This window comes from Polyodon spathula, chromosome 4 (assembly GCF_017654505.1).
Source record: "Polyodon spathula isolate WHYD16114869_AA chromosome 4, ASM1765450v1, whole genome shotgun sequence".
NCBI classification, from domain to species: Eukaryota; Metazoa; Chordata; class Actinopteri; order Acipenseriformes; family Polyodontidae; genus Polyodon; species Polyodon spathula.
This window is the reverse complement of record NC_054537.1, coordinates 44,513,673-44,527,170: the sequence shown is the minus strand read 5'-3', so window position 1 is coordinate 44,527,170 and position 13,498 is coordinate 44,513,673. Positions and strand designations below refer to the sequence as shown.

General features: G+C 37.4%; 1 protein-coding gene across 2 annotated transcripts in view; it reads left to right on the top strand.

Annotated features, from left to right (window-relative positions):
- LOC121314571 (collagen alpha-1(XV) chain-like) overlaps positions 1-13,498 on the top strand; it is a 107,149-nt gene that overhangs the window by 78,225 nt on the left and 15,426 nt on the right. For both annotated transcript variants that reach the window (XM_041247986.1, XM_041247985.1), the window contains 7 exons: positions 203-238; positions 6,535-6,579; positions 7,019-7,081; positions 11,955-11,990; positions 12,079-12,162; positions 12,435-12,491; positions 13,168-13,203. In XM_041247986.1, coding sequence (XP_041103920.1) covers positions 203-238; positions 6,535-6,579; positions 7,019-7,081; positions 11,955-11,990; positions 12,079-12,162; positions 12,435-12,491; positions 13,168-13,203 — 357 coding nt within the window. The remainder of the gene's footprint in view (positions 1-202; positions 239-6,534; positions 6,580-7,018; positions 7,082-11,954; positions 11,991-12,078; positions 12,163-12,434; positions 12,492-13,167; positions 13,204-13,498) is intronic.

Below are 13,498 nucleotides of genomic sequence, written 5' to 3'. Positions count from 1 at the left end.
CTTTTAAATACTTTTGTACAAAAATTACATGTTTATTTAGTTTGTGTGACTAGCAGAGTCATTCACAGACACATTTTTTTTTTATTATCACATTTGCTCCTCAAAAATAGACATGATAAAACTCATCAATATATAAAATGACTTACAGTATAAAACATAATCGATTGAATTGCAAACATATAATAACTTAACTGTTGTGCAGGGAGCTGTGGGAAAACCTGGACCAATGGGACCCAAGGTAAAACATTGTTCATATCACTAAAACTGTAACCACTAATACATCAGCTAAAAAGAAGTTTATTCTTGCTGCAGTAATTATCAGGTTATCATAAACTGATAACTAGATAAAGATAATGATTTTTAGTGTTCAAGGTACAATATTAATAATGTTATTTAAATAATGAAAAACAAACTGTTTCATGTTTCAGCTTCTGAATAACGAAAAAAGCCATTTTGTTTTTCATTGTTCTGTCTTCAACTTTTGAAGAACAAAAATCGCCTGGTTCTTTTTTCATTTTCACTTTTTCTGTTTTCAACTCTCAAATAATGGAAAACAAACTGGTTACAAATTAAATGACAAATGGCACTGCGACAGGAAACTTGCTCCACTTGTGACTCTGAGAGACCGGGAGAGAGCAAGGAAGGGGGGCAGCAACCCTGCACCCGCGGACCGTGAGGCAGAGGTTTAGTTAGCTGCAGACCTGAAGGTGGCCCTCTCCACCCCTTGTTTGAGCTACAAGTGTGTTTGTAGCATTTTTAATATTAGCAATACATACTTTTAATAATTGGAATGTGTTGTCTGGTGATTCTCTTTCCCTCCCCCACTTTAACATCTGTTGAAAACTTTTAGCACAGCGATGCCAGAATTCACTTGTTATGTGGCAGCTTGAACGGGCTAACTGAACCCAAAACATAGCTGCCTCGGTTTTTGGGGTTGAAGACTCCTTTTTCAACTTTTCAGTATCAAAAAATAAACTGGTTTCTATCTCCTTTTTCAACTTCTGAACAAATACAAACTGAAAAATAGCTGGTTAATTCCTCCCTTTTATTGGCTAACTTGAATAATTTTTCATTTTTCAGCTTTAGAAAATTGAAAAATGAACAACGAACCAGTTAGTTTATCTTTTTTTGGTTTTCAACTTTTGAATAATGAAAACTGTTCATTGTCTTTTCTACCCATGTTCGTTTTCAACTCTTGAATAAGAAAAAAAAGTACAAATTAAATGAAACAGCAATCCTATGCCGGCGGGTTACGCAAAGACATAATACTGAACTTTGTTTAGCACCCTGAAAGAACACTGTTTGCTGGAGGAACTGATTTCATCTGAGTCTTATTCGAGTAGGTGGACATCTAGTGAAATATGCATACTTAAATTGCTATTTAAATGCGCAATGCAATGAAAAAAACAAGCACCAAATTTGTATTACATAACAGTACAGCACATACTTGAGGTTTGTCTTTTTTACTCTTTTGCAAAGGATGGAGAAAGCATTGTAAAAACTGGCTATCCTATTGTTTTTGCATGAGTTGATGCAGAACATAGTTTTTCAAAATTTGGACAAGTGCTAAGCCCTCAAGGCTGTTGCATGTCAGTGAAACATGAATGCTCAATCTAACTTATATGAACTAATTTGTTTTTTAAGAGCAAAAGTAGTAATCTTTTTTTATTTATGTAAAGAAGCTGGTAACAGTCTTTAGTGTACTTGAACAGACTACAAGATAACATTATATATTTTTTTTTCTATTACATTTTGCAAGTTCATAAATGAAGGAAAGGGTTAACTGAAGTATATATCTGTCTATATATTTCTTTGTAAACTGTTATGCTGTACCTTGGAATAAAATTACTTTGACAGATTATTGTGCATAAGAGTTAATATAACAGCATCTGAAGTACTGCTACGTATTTTCTAAAGTAGATTTTATTAACTAGCTGTGGCAAAGTGGTTTGCAGTGCGCAGGTGTAGAGGTGACGCAATGCTTAAACAGATGACAAACAACAAAGTTCACGGTCCAAACAATCCTTTATTTGTTTATAATCCTGGTCATTTGGCGAAAGTAAATAATAGTCCCTGGCAATACACAGCAATGTGTACTGTACAGTAAAAACCACTGGGTTCAGTCCAGATATAATAAACAGAGTATAAACACACACAGAACACAAACACGATAACAAGTCCAGAGTGAGTGCTAACGTGCAAGTGGTGAAATGCAGTTTATTAGTAAACAGTAGTGCAGTGCTGTCTGGGTTGGTTCTGGCCTTTAGCGACATCTCCCAAAACCTGTTAGCTGACTTAACAAGAACAAACTATTACAATTAGTACGACAAACAAACAAACACCAAACACTCACGATTACTTTAAAGTCCTTCAGCGGTTCTCTCGCAACCATAACAAAGGAACAGTTCGCTTTGCCACATCCCCTTTTGTACCTTCAGTCACGCCCCCTTGGTTTGTGAGTTGATGACTTGATGTACTGTGGCTCCACCCCCTTTCTAGATGGCCAACTTCCACCTTTCCCTGGAATAAATTGCCAAACCATCCAGTCTGGGCACATTGTTTCCTTTACACAGCGCCCTCACAAATCGTGAGGGAGATTTATAACCAAGATTCATTCTTTCTCTGTCACACTAGCCCACTATGCTTAAACAAATTTATTAGAAGCAAGACAAAATAACTCCTTAATTTTGATTGAAGATTTTTTGTTATTCTTGTTATTTTTTGATTAAAGATTGCACAACAAAAAGTTATATAATGAATAACGAAAGGGTTAAAATGGGGCAGTTTGTCTTTGTTCAAAAGTTAGTTTTTTATACTTTTCTTCTTCAACCCCAAAAACCGAAGCTGCTATGTTTTGGGTTTGGTTCGTGCGTTCAACCTGCCACCAAACCAGTGAGATCTGTGCCAAGAGTTTTCAGAGTATGTTAACACATGCTAAAGTGGGGGAGGAAAATAGAATCACCACAGACAAGTTGCAGTTATTCACAGTCTATTGTTAATATTAAAAATGCTAGACACAGACTTGTACTTCACATGCAGCTCAAATACAGGGTGGAAGGGCTGCCTTCGGGTCTGCAGCGAACTCTCTCCTCTCATGGTCTGCTGGCACAATGTTTCTTGCTCACAGAACAGCCGTATGCAACTCTATCTGTCCTCTTGCTCCCACCTGGCTTTGTCTCGGTTCCTCTCCTGGTGTCTCAGTTACAACTGGAGCATGTTTAGAAATGCCTTTCACATCCCAGTGGCATTTGTCATTTCATTTTCTAATGTTGAATTCAGATAAAACAGAGGTTATGCTACTGGTGCTCACAGAACCATCTAAAAGGAAATGTGGGATTACATGAGCTTAACCCTTGCAGTCTCTCATCAAAATTTAAACTAGAAATTAAGACTTTGGGGGTTGTCTTTGATCCTGATCTGTCATTTGAGACTTATATTAGGGAAGTTACTAAAGTATCTTTTTACCATTTGAGAAATATAGCTAAACTTAGACCAATTATTTCCGTATCTGATGCTGAGAGACTAACGCATGCCTTAGTTTCATCTAGAATTGAAATTGTAATGCACTTTTTTCTGGTATCCCAAAATGTGTGGTATCCCGCCTGCAGCTTGTTCATTTGTCAGGGAAGCTGGGACCATTACATTTTTCAAGTCAAGACTTAAAATGCACTTTTATAAAATGGCTTTCTTATCTTAGTGGGTTTTAATGTAACTTTAAAATTGCTACTTTTGTATTATTATTATGTAGTGCTCAAAGATTGCCAATATCCTTAGAGGCATCTGGCTCCTAGACTTCAAAATTTGGTAGCCAATGAAAAATTTAGGGACCAAATGAAATATTCTTAGTTTTTTTAACTCTAGCTATTTAATAATGCATTGTTCTACTGATATTAAAATAAATGATTACAATTAATGTACTAATATAAAATGTACTGACTTTTTAACAACCAGACATTTTTCTCCGATAAGATGGAAAGCTCAATGTCAGGAAAAGACGTGATAGATTAAGATTATTTATTAAGCATACAGTTGATTAGACAGCAATACGTTAACGTTATTGTGCAGTCTTTGGCCTTTTGCCTTGCCTTCGAGGTACCCCTGCCCATAATGCAGCTTATTTGACAGGTGGGGAGACTGACTAAAGGGAAGCCATAGTCAGGTAGGCAGAATATCTGTCCTCCCCCTTAGACTTAGTCAAGAAAGCAGGTGGAGGCTGGGGAAGAGGAGGCGAACTCTAGCACACAGCAGGGACGGAATGAATGAAAAAATAAAAATAACCAAACTTATTGAAAGTTGAACTACAACAACTTGAGATATAACAAAATACCTGCTGTCGGGAGTTAAAACTATAATACGTTAACTCTAACAACCCAACAACACAAGTACAGCACTGTTATACACTGTCAGTATAACTGACATACTCGTAGAGATGCTAGACGAGACTCTCGAATCTGCTCATCCTCCCATAGTACAATACACCATTCCTCAGATGTGGGCCAACTTATCTAATTGCATTTTCAACCAGTTTTACAGCTGATTCTGGGTCAAAAGCCTCCATGGGAGGACCTTCAGCTGCAATTCGAATCAGACTTGGTGTAGTACTGGTGCTCAAGCAACAACGCACGCCTGTTTTTATTCAATTCATAGCACTGAAGGCTCGCTCACACTCAACTCTGTAAATTTCACAGTGTATAGGTAACGGTTTGAAAAAAGTTGCTTCATTATTCTATATAAGAAGTTAAAACTCACCTTTTTTGCTCTTCCTTTTATCACTGCTTTGTTGTGAAATGATGCAAATTGCTTCTTGTGTGTAATAATAGCAGCAAGTTGTCCTGCGTCAGTTATCATGTTAGCCTCATTACTGTGCAAGCATGGCCATAACTAGCTATGAGGACACAGAGGTTGTGTCCTTGGTTGTTTTTTTGCATCATCATTGCTGATGCTCATGTAAAAATTCTGTTAACGTAGAAAAGACTCCTTAATTTTCTCTGTTGGTATGCTGTGAAACATGGATTTGGAGTTTGAACTGTAAATATCAAGCAGTCATATAAATACTAGCTATAGCTATAGCTTGAAACCTAAGTTTGACCTCAGTAGAATGTCAGCTCTGGTTATGGGCCTATGTGCATCAGCATGCCCAGAGCTCACCTGAATATGCACAGCCTGGAAACCAAGTTCTGTAGCCCCTGACTTCAACTGTCTGCGACTCTTGCAAGAAAAGTGAATATCTTGTATATCAAGTCCATCATTGTACCAAGTCGACATTCTTTTAAACTTTTGGATGCTGCCAATTCAAGCCTGTGGGGCATACACCAAAAAACTACTATGTGACCGGCTTTCTCTTTTCTTTTCAGCAACAGTACAAATTTAGTAAATGCCTCTTCATTTTTGGCTATTGTGTAGGCTGTGTTAAATTTTGCTTTTAGTTCAGGAAGTGTTCTGTTATCAATTGTGGTGGCAGCTTTTTCTACTGCTTTTATTATAAGACCTTGCTGTTTCCATGTCAAAAATCATGAGAAGCTTTGTGCTTACCGCTATTATGTTGTCAAGAGTATTTTTTTTAAACGTAGTGCAGCCGCTAAACATATCGGATTAAACAGCAATCTTTTCACCATGCGGACATGCGCAGGTTATATAGGAGAACAGTGCCATCTCATCGTTCCTCTTTTTTCATCCAGCTGTAAGTTTGAAACCAGTGGGTTTATATTTTTCAGATTGTCTGAGCTTTAATGTATTGCTTTTTGGATTCAGTTGACTTGACTCTATGTTTTCGCTCTCTGTGCCATTTGATCTCCTTTAAAAAAAACATGAATTGGTTTTGAAGCTATTTTCACAGGTTCGGTTTAAACATCCGGCAGCCCTAATCACATGATGTGTACTATGGTAGTTCTGGCAGCTCACATGATGTCAACGAGAAAGTGACCTGAATGTGAAAGTGGCATTAGTGATTTCGTGGTAGCGCTATGTACAAGAGAAATCTTTTTCCACGGCAAAACCACATTTTAATTGTGTATCAACCCCCCCACAGTAGCCAATGACGAGTGCAAATTAATATGTGATCGCAAAGACAAATTTTGGTCGCCCGCAGCTTGCAATTTTGAGCCCTGTTATATGTATATTGTTATTTAAATCGGTTATTTAAATGGTCTGATTGTGGTAGTTGTATGTGTGATATGATATACAAATGTATTATGATTTGTTCTTTTTTCTGCTATGTACTGTATAGTGCTTTGCGATACTTTTGTATAAAAAGTGGTATATAAATGCAATAAATAAATAATGTTTTTCGTTATTCAAAAGCTGAAAAAACAACTTACTAGTTCATTTCTTGTTATCCAAAAAAACAACAATGAACAACGAAGTTGGAAATAACTTCAGCCTGCTGTAAAATGAAGGAATTGGGTAATTACATTAGTGCAAATTGTAAAGTAACCAATTTCTTTTTTGGTTGGTCTTTAAGCTAAAAGTAGAAAAAAAAAAACAAATGTAATTTTGCTTATCAGTGTGGCCATCATCTTTCTTTGTTTGCTGCAGGGTGAAAATGGTACTATTGGCCTTCCAGGTATAGCTGGCGAAAAGGTAAGTATTTTTCTATGCCACTGAAACATAAATGTCAAATTAAATTAGAGCATTTTTCCAGTGAAATTTTCTGGAAACTCACTAAAATGACATAACATCCAACAGCACATGTTATTATTTGAGTTTTTTTTCTGTAAGGTTTCTATTTTAATGATTTATATTTGCCATGTAAACCTCTATGTGTAATATGTGTAGTCTGAATTGGATACTGTATGGTTTATCTCTTCTCTGAGACCAGAGCAATGCTCTAATAAGTGTTAGCTTGGTTTTTCAGCTCTATTATCTGCACTGAAAAAGTGGCAGATTTAAATCCCAACATCTCTAACAGTGAATGAGAGTTGGGGGTCTTCTATGTAATGGAATAGAGAGGAACATTTCTGTTCATTCACTCAGAAGGTTGTTGAATCCTAGTCTTAATCATCCCTTCTCCTTCCCTCAGGGTGATGCAGGATTGCCTGGAAATCAAGGGCATCCAGGAGTGGCTGGACTTCCAGGGCAAAGGGTCAGTTGTGTTTCTACACGTTGGTTGGTTGGTTGTTTTCTGCTTGTGAAACATTAGACATTTTCTTTAAAAAAATGTACAGTGGCTTGCGAAAGTATTGACCCCCCCTTGGCATTTTTCCTATTTTGTTGCCTTACAACCTGGAATTAAAATTGATTTTTTGGGGGTTTGTATAATTTGATTTACACAACATGCCTACCACTTTGAAGATGCAAAATATTTTTTATTGTGAAACAAACAAGAAATAAGACAAAAAAACAGAAAACTTGAGCGTGCAGAAGTATTCACCCCCCCCAAAGTCAATACTTTGTAGAGACACCTTTTGCAGCAATTACAGCTGCAAGTCTCTTGGGGTATGTATCTATAAGCTTGGCACATCTAGCCACTGGGATTTTTGCCCATTCTTCAAGGCAAAACTGCTCCAGCTCCTTCAAGTTGGATGGGTTCCGCTGGTGTACAGCAATCTTTAAGTCATACCACAGATTCTCAATTGGATTGAGGACTGGGCTTTAACTAGGCCATTCCAAGACATTTAAATGTTTCCCCTTAAACCACTCGAATGTTGCTTTAGCCGTATGCTTAGGGTCATTGTCCTTCTGGAAGGTGAACCTCCGTTCCAGTCTCAAATCTCTGGAAGACTGAAACAGGTTTCCCTCAAGAATTTCCCTGTATTTAGCGCCATCCATCATTCCTTCAATTCTGACCAGTTTCCCAGTCCCTGCCAATGAAAAACATCCTGCCACCACCATGCTTCACTGTGGGGATGGTGTTCTCTGCGTGATGAGAGGTGTTGGGTTTGCGCCAGACATAGCATTTTCCTTGATGGCCAAAAAGCTTAATTTTAGTCTCATCTGACCAGAGTACCTTCTTCCATATGTTTGGGGAGTCTCCCACATGCCTTTTGGTGAACACCAAACGTGTTTGCTTATTTTTTTCTTTAAGCAATGGCTTTTTTTCTGGCCACTCTTCCGTAAAGCCCAGCTCTGTGGAGTGTACGGCTTAAAGTGGTCCTATGGACAGATACTCCAATCTCCGCTGTGGAGCTTTGCAGCTCCTTCAGGGTTATCTTTGGTCTCTTTGTTGCCTCTCTGATTAATGTCCTCCTTGCCTGGTCCATGAGTTTTGGTGGGCATCCCACTCTTGCCAGGTTTGTTGTGGTGCCATATTCTTTCCATTTTTTAATAATGGCTTTAATGGTGCTCCATGGGATGTTCAAAGTTTCTTTTATAACCCAACCCTGATCTGTACTTCTCCACAACTTTGTCCCTGACCTGTTTGGAGAGCTCCTTGGTCTTCATGGTGCCGCTTGCTTGGTGGTGCCCCTTGCTTAGTGGTGTTGCAGACTCTGGGGCCTTTCAGAACAGGTGTATATATACTGAGATCATGTGACAGATCATGTGACACTTAGATTGCACACAGGTGGACTTTATTTAACTAATTATGTGACTTCTGAAGGTAATTGGTTGCACCAGATCTTATTTAGAGGCTTAATAGCAAAGGGGGTGAATACCTATGCACGCACCACTTTTCCGTTATTTATTTTTTAGAATTTTTTTAAACAAGTTATTTTTTTCTTTTCACTTCACCAGTTTGGACTATTTTGTGTATGTCCATTACATGAAATCCAAATAAAAATATTGTAGCTGTAATTGCTGCAAAAGGTGTCTCTACAAAGTATTGACTTTGGGGGGGGTGAATACTTATGCACGCTCAAGTTTTCTGTTTTTTTGTCTTATTTCTTGTTTGTTTCACAATAAAAAATATTTTGCATCTTCAAAGTGGTAGGCATGTTGTGTAAATCAAATGATACAAACCCCCAAAAAAATCAATTTTAATTCCAGGTTGTAAGGCAACAAAATAGGAAAAATGCCAAGGGGGGTCAATACTTTCGCAGGCCACTGTATACAGTTATGCAATGACGAGATTCAGTCACAAGATTATGTACTAAGCGAGACAAGATTTTTCACATCATGATGCAAGCTGAACAGAAACACAGAAAATGATGATAACACCATATTACCACCATACATGATCATGTGGATCAAGAACTGATATTTAATTATTTTAAATTATTTTAAAGAAAGGAACAGTTATATTAATGTTAACAGTAACAGTGGATGTTGGCATTGTCAACCGACATCACCTTAGACACCATTGCTCGTTAAACATCAGCAAGTTGAGCTGTCTTGATCACTGAAGCTCCTCACTGGGGTATCCTCTTGCAGCCAGGCCTGTCCAGCATTTTTATACATGACCCTAAGCATTCTGGGATGTTATTTGCTTAGTTAACACATGAGCCACACCTGTGTGGAAGCCCTTGCTTTCAAAATACTTGGTGACCCTTTTATTCTTATAAACTTCCAAAAGTAATACAATTGTACATGTTCAGACAGTAAACGGACTACAACATTAAATACACCATAAACATAAGTTGCTGGCATCAAAGAAGTCCCTCGGTTAAAACCACATGCTCGTCACCGCTCGTCACATGACACACAAAGGTCCTTTCCTTTCACATTGTTTGACTCACAAGTTAGGGAGATTTCCAAGTGTGGATTGTATGGTGGCTAATGATGGGCAGAACAGAAGAAAAAAAATATTAACGACTTGCAAACAAATTTCAAAACAGAAATAACTTTGAAAATGGAACCCTCAAGTAGACGGGTGGTACATACAGTTTTACACTCTCAACACAGTTTCAGCTATGCTTAAATATACACATGCTGTATTCTAATGTTCTCTTTGATATATATATATATATATATATATATATATATATATATATATATATATATATATATATATATATATATATATATATATATTATTATTAAAAAAACATACCAAGGACTGTGCGAAGACAATACACTTTGCTGTCCAAGATCACAGTAATTGAACACCCACCCACTTAGCTGTTCCATTTTCAAAGTTAGTTGTAAATCGTTACCTTTTTTGTTTGTATATCGCTAACATTATATTTGCTTGTGTTTTGCACTTCAGGGTCACAGTAGGATTGCTACAGTGCCGAGAAAAAGTTTGTGAACCCCAATGATAATTATGGAAATTCCATAGTTTTACCATGATAGCCTTCTTGAATCAAAACAAGTCTTTTCTTAAATATTCAGTAGGGTTTATATTAACCAATTCCTTGTCTTTTGAAACAAAATGATGTATGAATTAGACAAACAATGAGTAATTAAGATTCAGGGTATGTGAAAAAGTAAGCGAACCCCTGGTTTTGTCAGCTCAGTTATGTGGATAATTAGAATCAGGTGTTTAAATAATCAGGTAGATCTTCAGGGGTGAGTTTGGGAGGCCCCACCCTATATAAAGATCAGAAACTTTGATAGTTTGGTCTTCACCATACAGGTGTGTGGAAACACGTCATGCCACAATCAAAAGAAATCTCTGAGGACCTCAGAAAAACAGTTATTGATGCTCGTCAGTCTAGAAAAGGAATTACAAAACCATTTCTAAGGATTTGGGGTTTCAGCAATCCACTGTCAAACAGACTACAAATGGAGAAAGTTCAAGACCACATTTACTCTACCCAGGAGCGGTTGTCCTACCAAAATCTCTCCAAGAACAAACCAGAAAATCATTAAGAAAGTCACAAAGAACCCCAGAGTAACATCCAAGGATCTGCAGGCCACTCTCGCCTTGGCTAGTGTGAGTGTTCATGACTCAACTATCAGAAAAAGACTGAACAAGAATGGTGTTCATGGAAGGATAGCCAGGAGGAAATCACTGCTCTCTAAAAAGAACATTGCTGCCTGTCTGAAGTTCACCAAAGAGCACATAGATGATCCACAAGACTTCTTGAAAAACGTTTGCTTGACAGATGAGTCGCAGGTAGAACTTTTTGGCCTCAATGAGAAACGTTATGTTTGGTGAAAACCAAACACTGAGTTAGAAGAGAAGAACCTCATCCCAACTGTCAAGCATGGTGGTGGGAGTGTGATGGTTTGGGGCTGCTTTGATGCCTCAGGACCTGGACGGCTTGCCATCATTGACACAACCATGAATTCTGCAGTGAAGATTCTAGAGGAGAATGTCAGGCCATCCGTCCGTGAGCTGAAGCTGAACCAAAAGTGAGTCATGCAGCAAGACAATGCGCCTAAACGTACAAGCAGATCTACAAAAGAATGGTTGCAGAAGAAGAAATTCCACGTTTTAGAATGGCCTAGTCAAAGTTCAGACCTAAACGCCATTGAAATGTTGTGGCAGGACCTGAAGCGAGCTGCCCATGCAAGGAAGCCCTCAAGTGTCACCGAGTTGAAGCAGTTCTGTAAGGAGGAATGGGCCAGAATTCCTCAAAACCGATATGACAGACTGACCAGCAGTTACAAGAAACGCTTAGTTGAAGTCTTTGCTGCTCAAGGGGGTGCCACTAGTTACTGAATCTAAAGCTTCACTTACTTTTTCACACATGGATATTGAATGTTGAATCATTTGTGGATAAATAAATGTTGAAAAAGTAGAATGTTTTTGTCATTTGTTTAATCTGTATCTATTATTAATTGATTAAGATCTAATAACATTTTAGGTTTGAAATATGTGAAATATGTGAAAATCCTAAGGGGTTCACAAACTTTCTCGGCACTGTATGTATATGATGCTACATATCTCTGACTTACTAACATTATCCACGCCATTGTCGTGTAATGTTGCGGTAACTGATTTGACAAACAATACAAATGATATAAATTTCTATAGCATGATATAACAGTATCACTGCAGCCGTAATAATACGTGAATATGTACATTTGGTTCTAATGTAATTGAGTACAGCGGTAACAGAGATATGGCAACAGAAGTGATTGGTGTCCCCACATGTGCAGTCTAACAATCTGTGTTTTTGTTCTATACACAGGGAGAAAAAGGAGAAACTGGGGATATAGGACAAAAGGTATAATTGTGTTTAAATTTTTCATTGTGGTGGTTAAAATAATTTAAGAGGGGCTATTTTAACAACATCCATTATTTTTGTTATGCAGGGTGAACCTGGGCAGATTGGAAAGAGTATAATAGGCCCACCAGGCCTACCCGGACCACCAGGACAAGTAATATCCCTACATGATGTAAGTAACTCTTTTGCAAAAAAAAACATAGCAAGCTTCTGTCTTTTTCTATCCCATTTGCTTTTTGTTAATGGAATCTATATTACTGTACATGATATAATGTTACTCCAATGGTCTCTTTCTACATGTAACTAAACTAAATACCAGCCATGAGTGTCATACATGAGTTGCGTTTTGCTCATAGGGTACTCGTAGTAAACTAAAATTACAACGCTTTTGTTAAGAAACTACCTGGAAAGTTATTTAAAAGTAACAATGTTTTGCTTTCCCAGCTTATGTTCAACGATACTGAAGGAATATTTAACTTTACTGACATCCGAGGACCACCTGTGAGTACCCGGCTATGTAAAGTAGCCTTAAAAGCTGATTCTGTTCACCAGTGTGCTGGCATGTTGATCACATAACATTTTTTTTCATTTAACGTTTTTTAAATTGTGACCAATGTGTTGCTCATTTTGCACAGCTTGCCATTGGGTCTCTATTAAAGGAATGATCATACTTTTTCTTTACAAACTTATTTACGTTTTTTCAAGTTAAGCCACAAACTAGCAGCATGTTACTTTAAATATGGATATATACCATTCTCCAGCAAAGAACAAGCCAGTTTAGTTTGAGTCTATAACTGTAGGTAAACCCCCTGTAATCTGATTGGCTGTCATTATATCTCAAGGACAGTTTTTGCACATATGTCTTGTCCCTTTTGTGGACATACACAAAATATGTATATATTAAACAAGTCATTAAAATAAAAAGAAGCAGCAGTTCCAAAATGTACATATTGCTGGCATAATGAACACCATTGTGTATGCTATTGTGTTTAGTGGTATCATATAGCCGTTGGTGAGCTTGCCATGGATTTATCTGTACTTTGGAACTCTTCTTAGAGACAATGCTGTAGATGGACCATATATGCATTTAAAAGTACTTTGTTCAAATGGTAGTAATCACACTTTAACAACCATTTGCCTGTTCTACTTGCTTGTGTTTATCTTCTGCATGTCACAGGGTCCTGAAGGCATGCCTGGTCAAGTAGGATTTCCTGTAAGCTTGTTTTAAATGCTTTATCACAAAACCTTATAAAGCATTATAGTACTGAGTATTTAAATAGCAAGCAACCAAAAGAAAATGATTAGTCAAATTCATATTATCTATTAAATATATCTTGAACATTCAGGCTTCAAATCATACACTATATGTTTGTAAAGTCAACCACAAAAGTATTTAAATTGGTGTGTTTAATGTTTGTCACTTTTGACAAAGTACATGACCTGGCCAGTTTATTAGGACCTGTCTTCTTGATTGGATTTGGCATCGCCCTCGTGTTTACTTGGGAAGG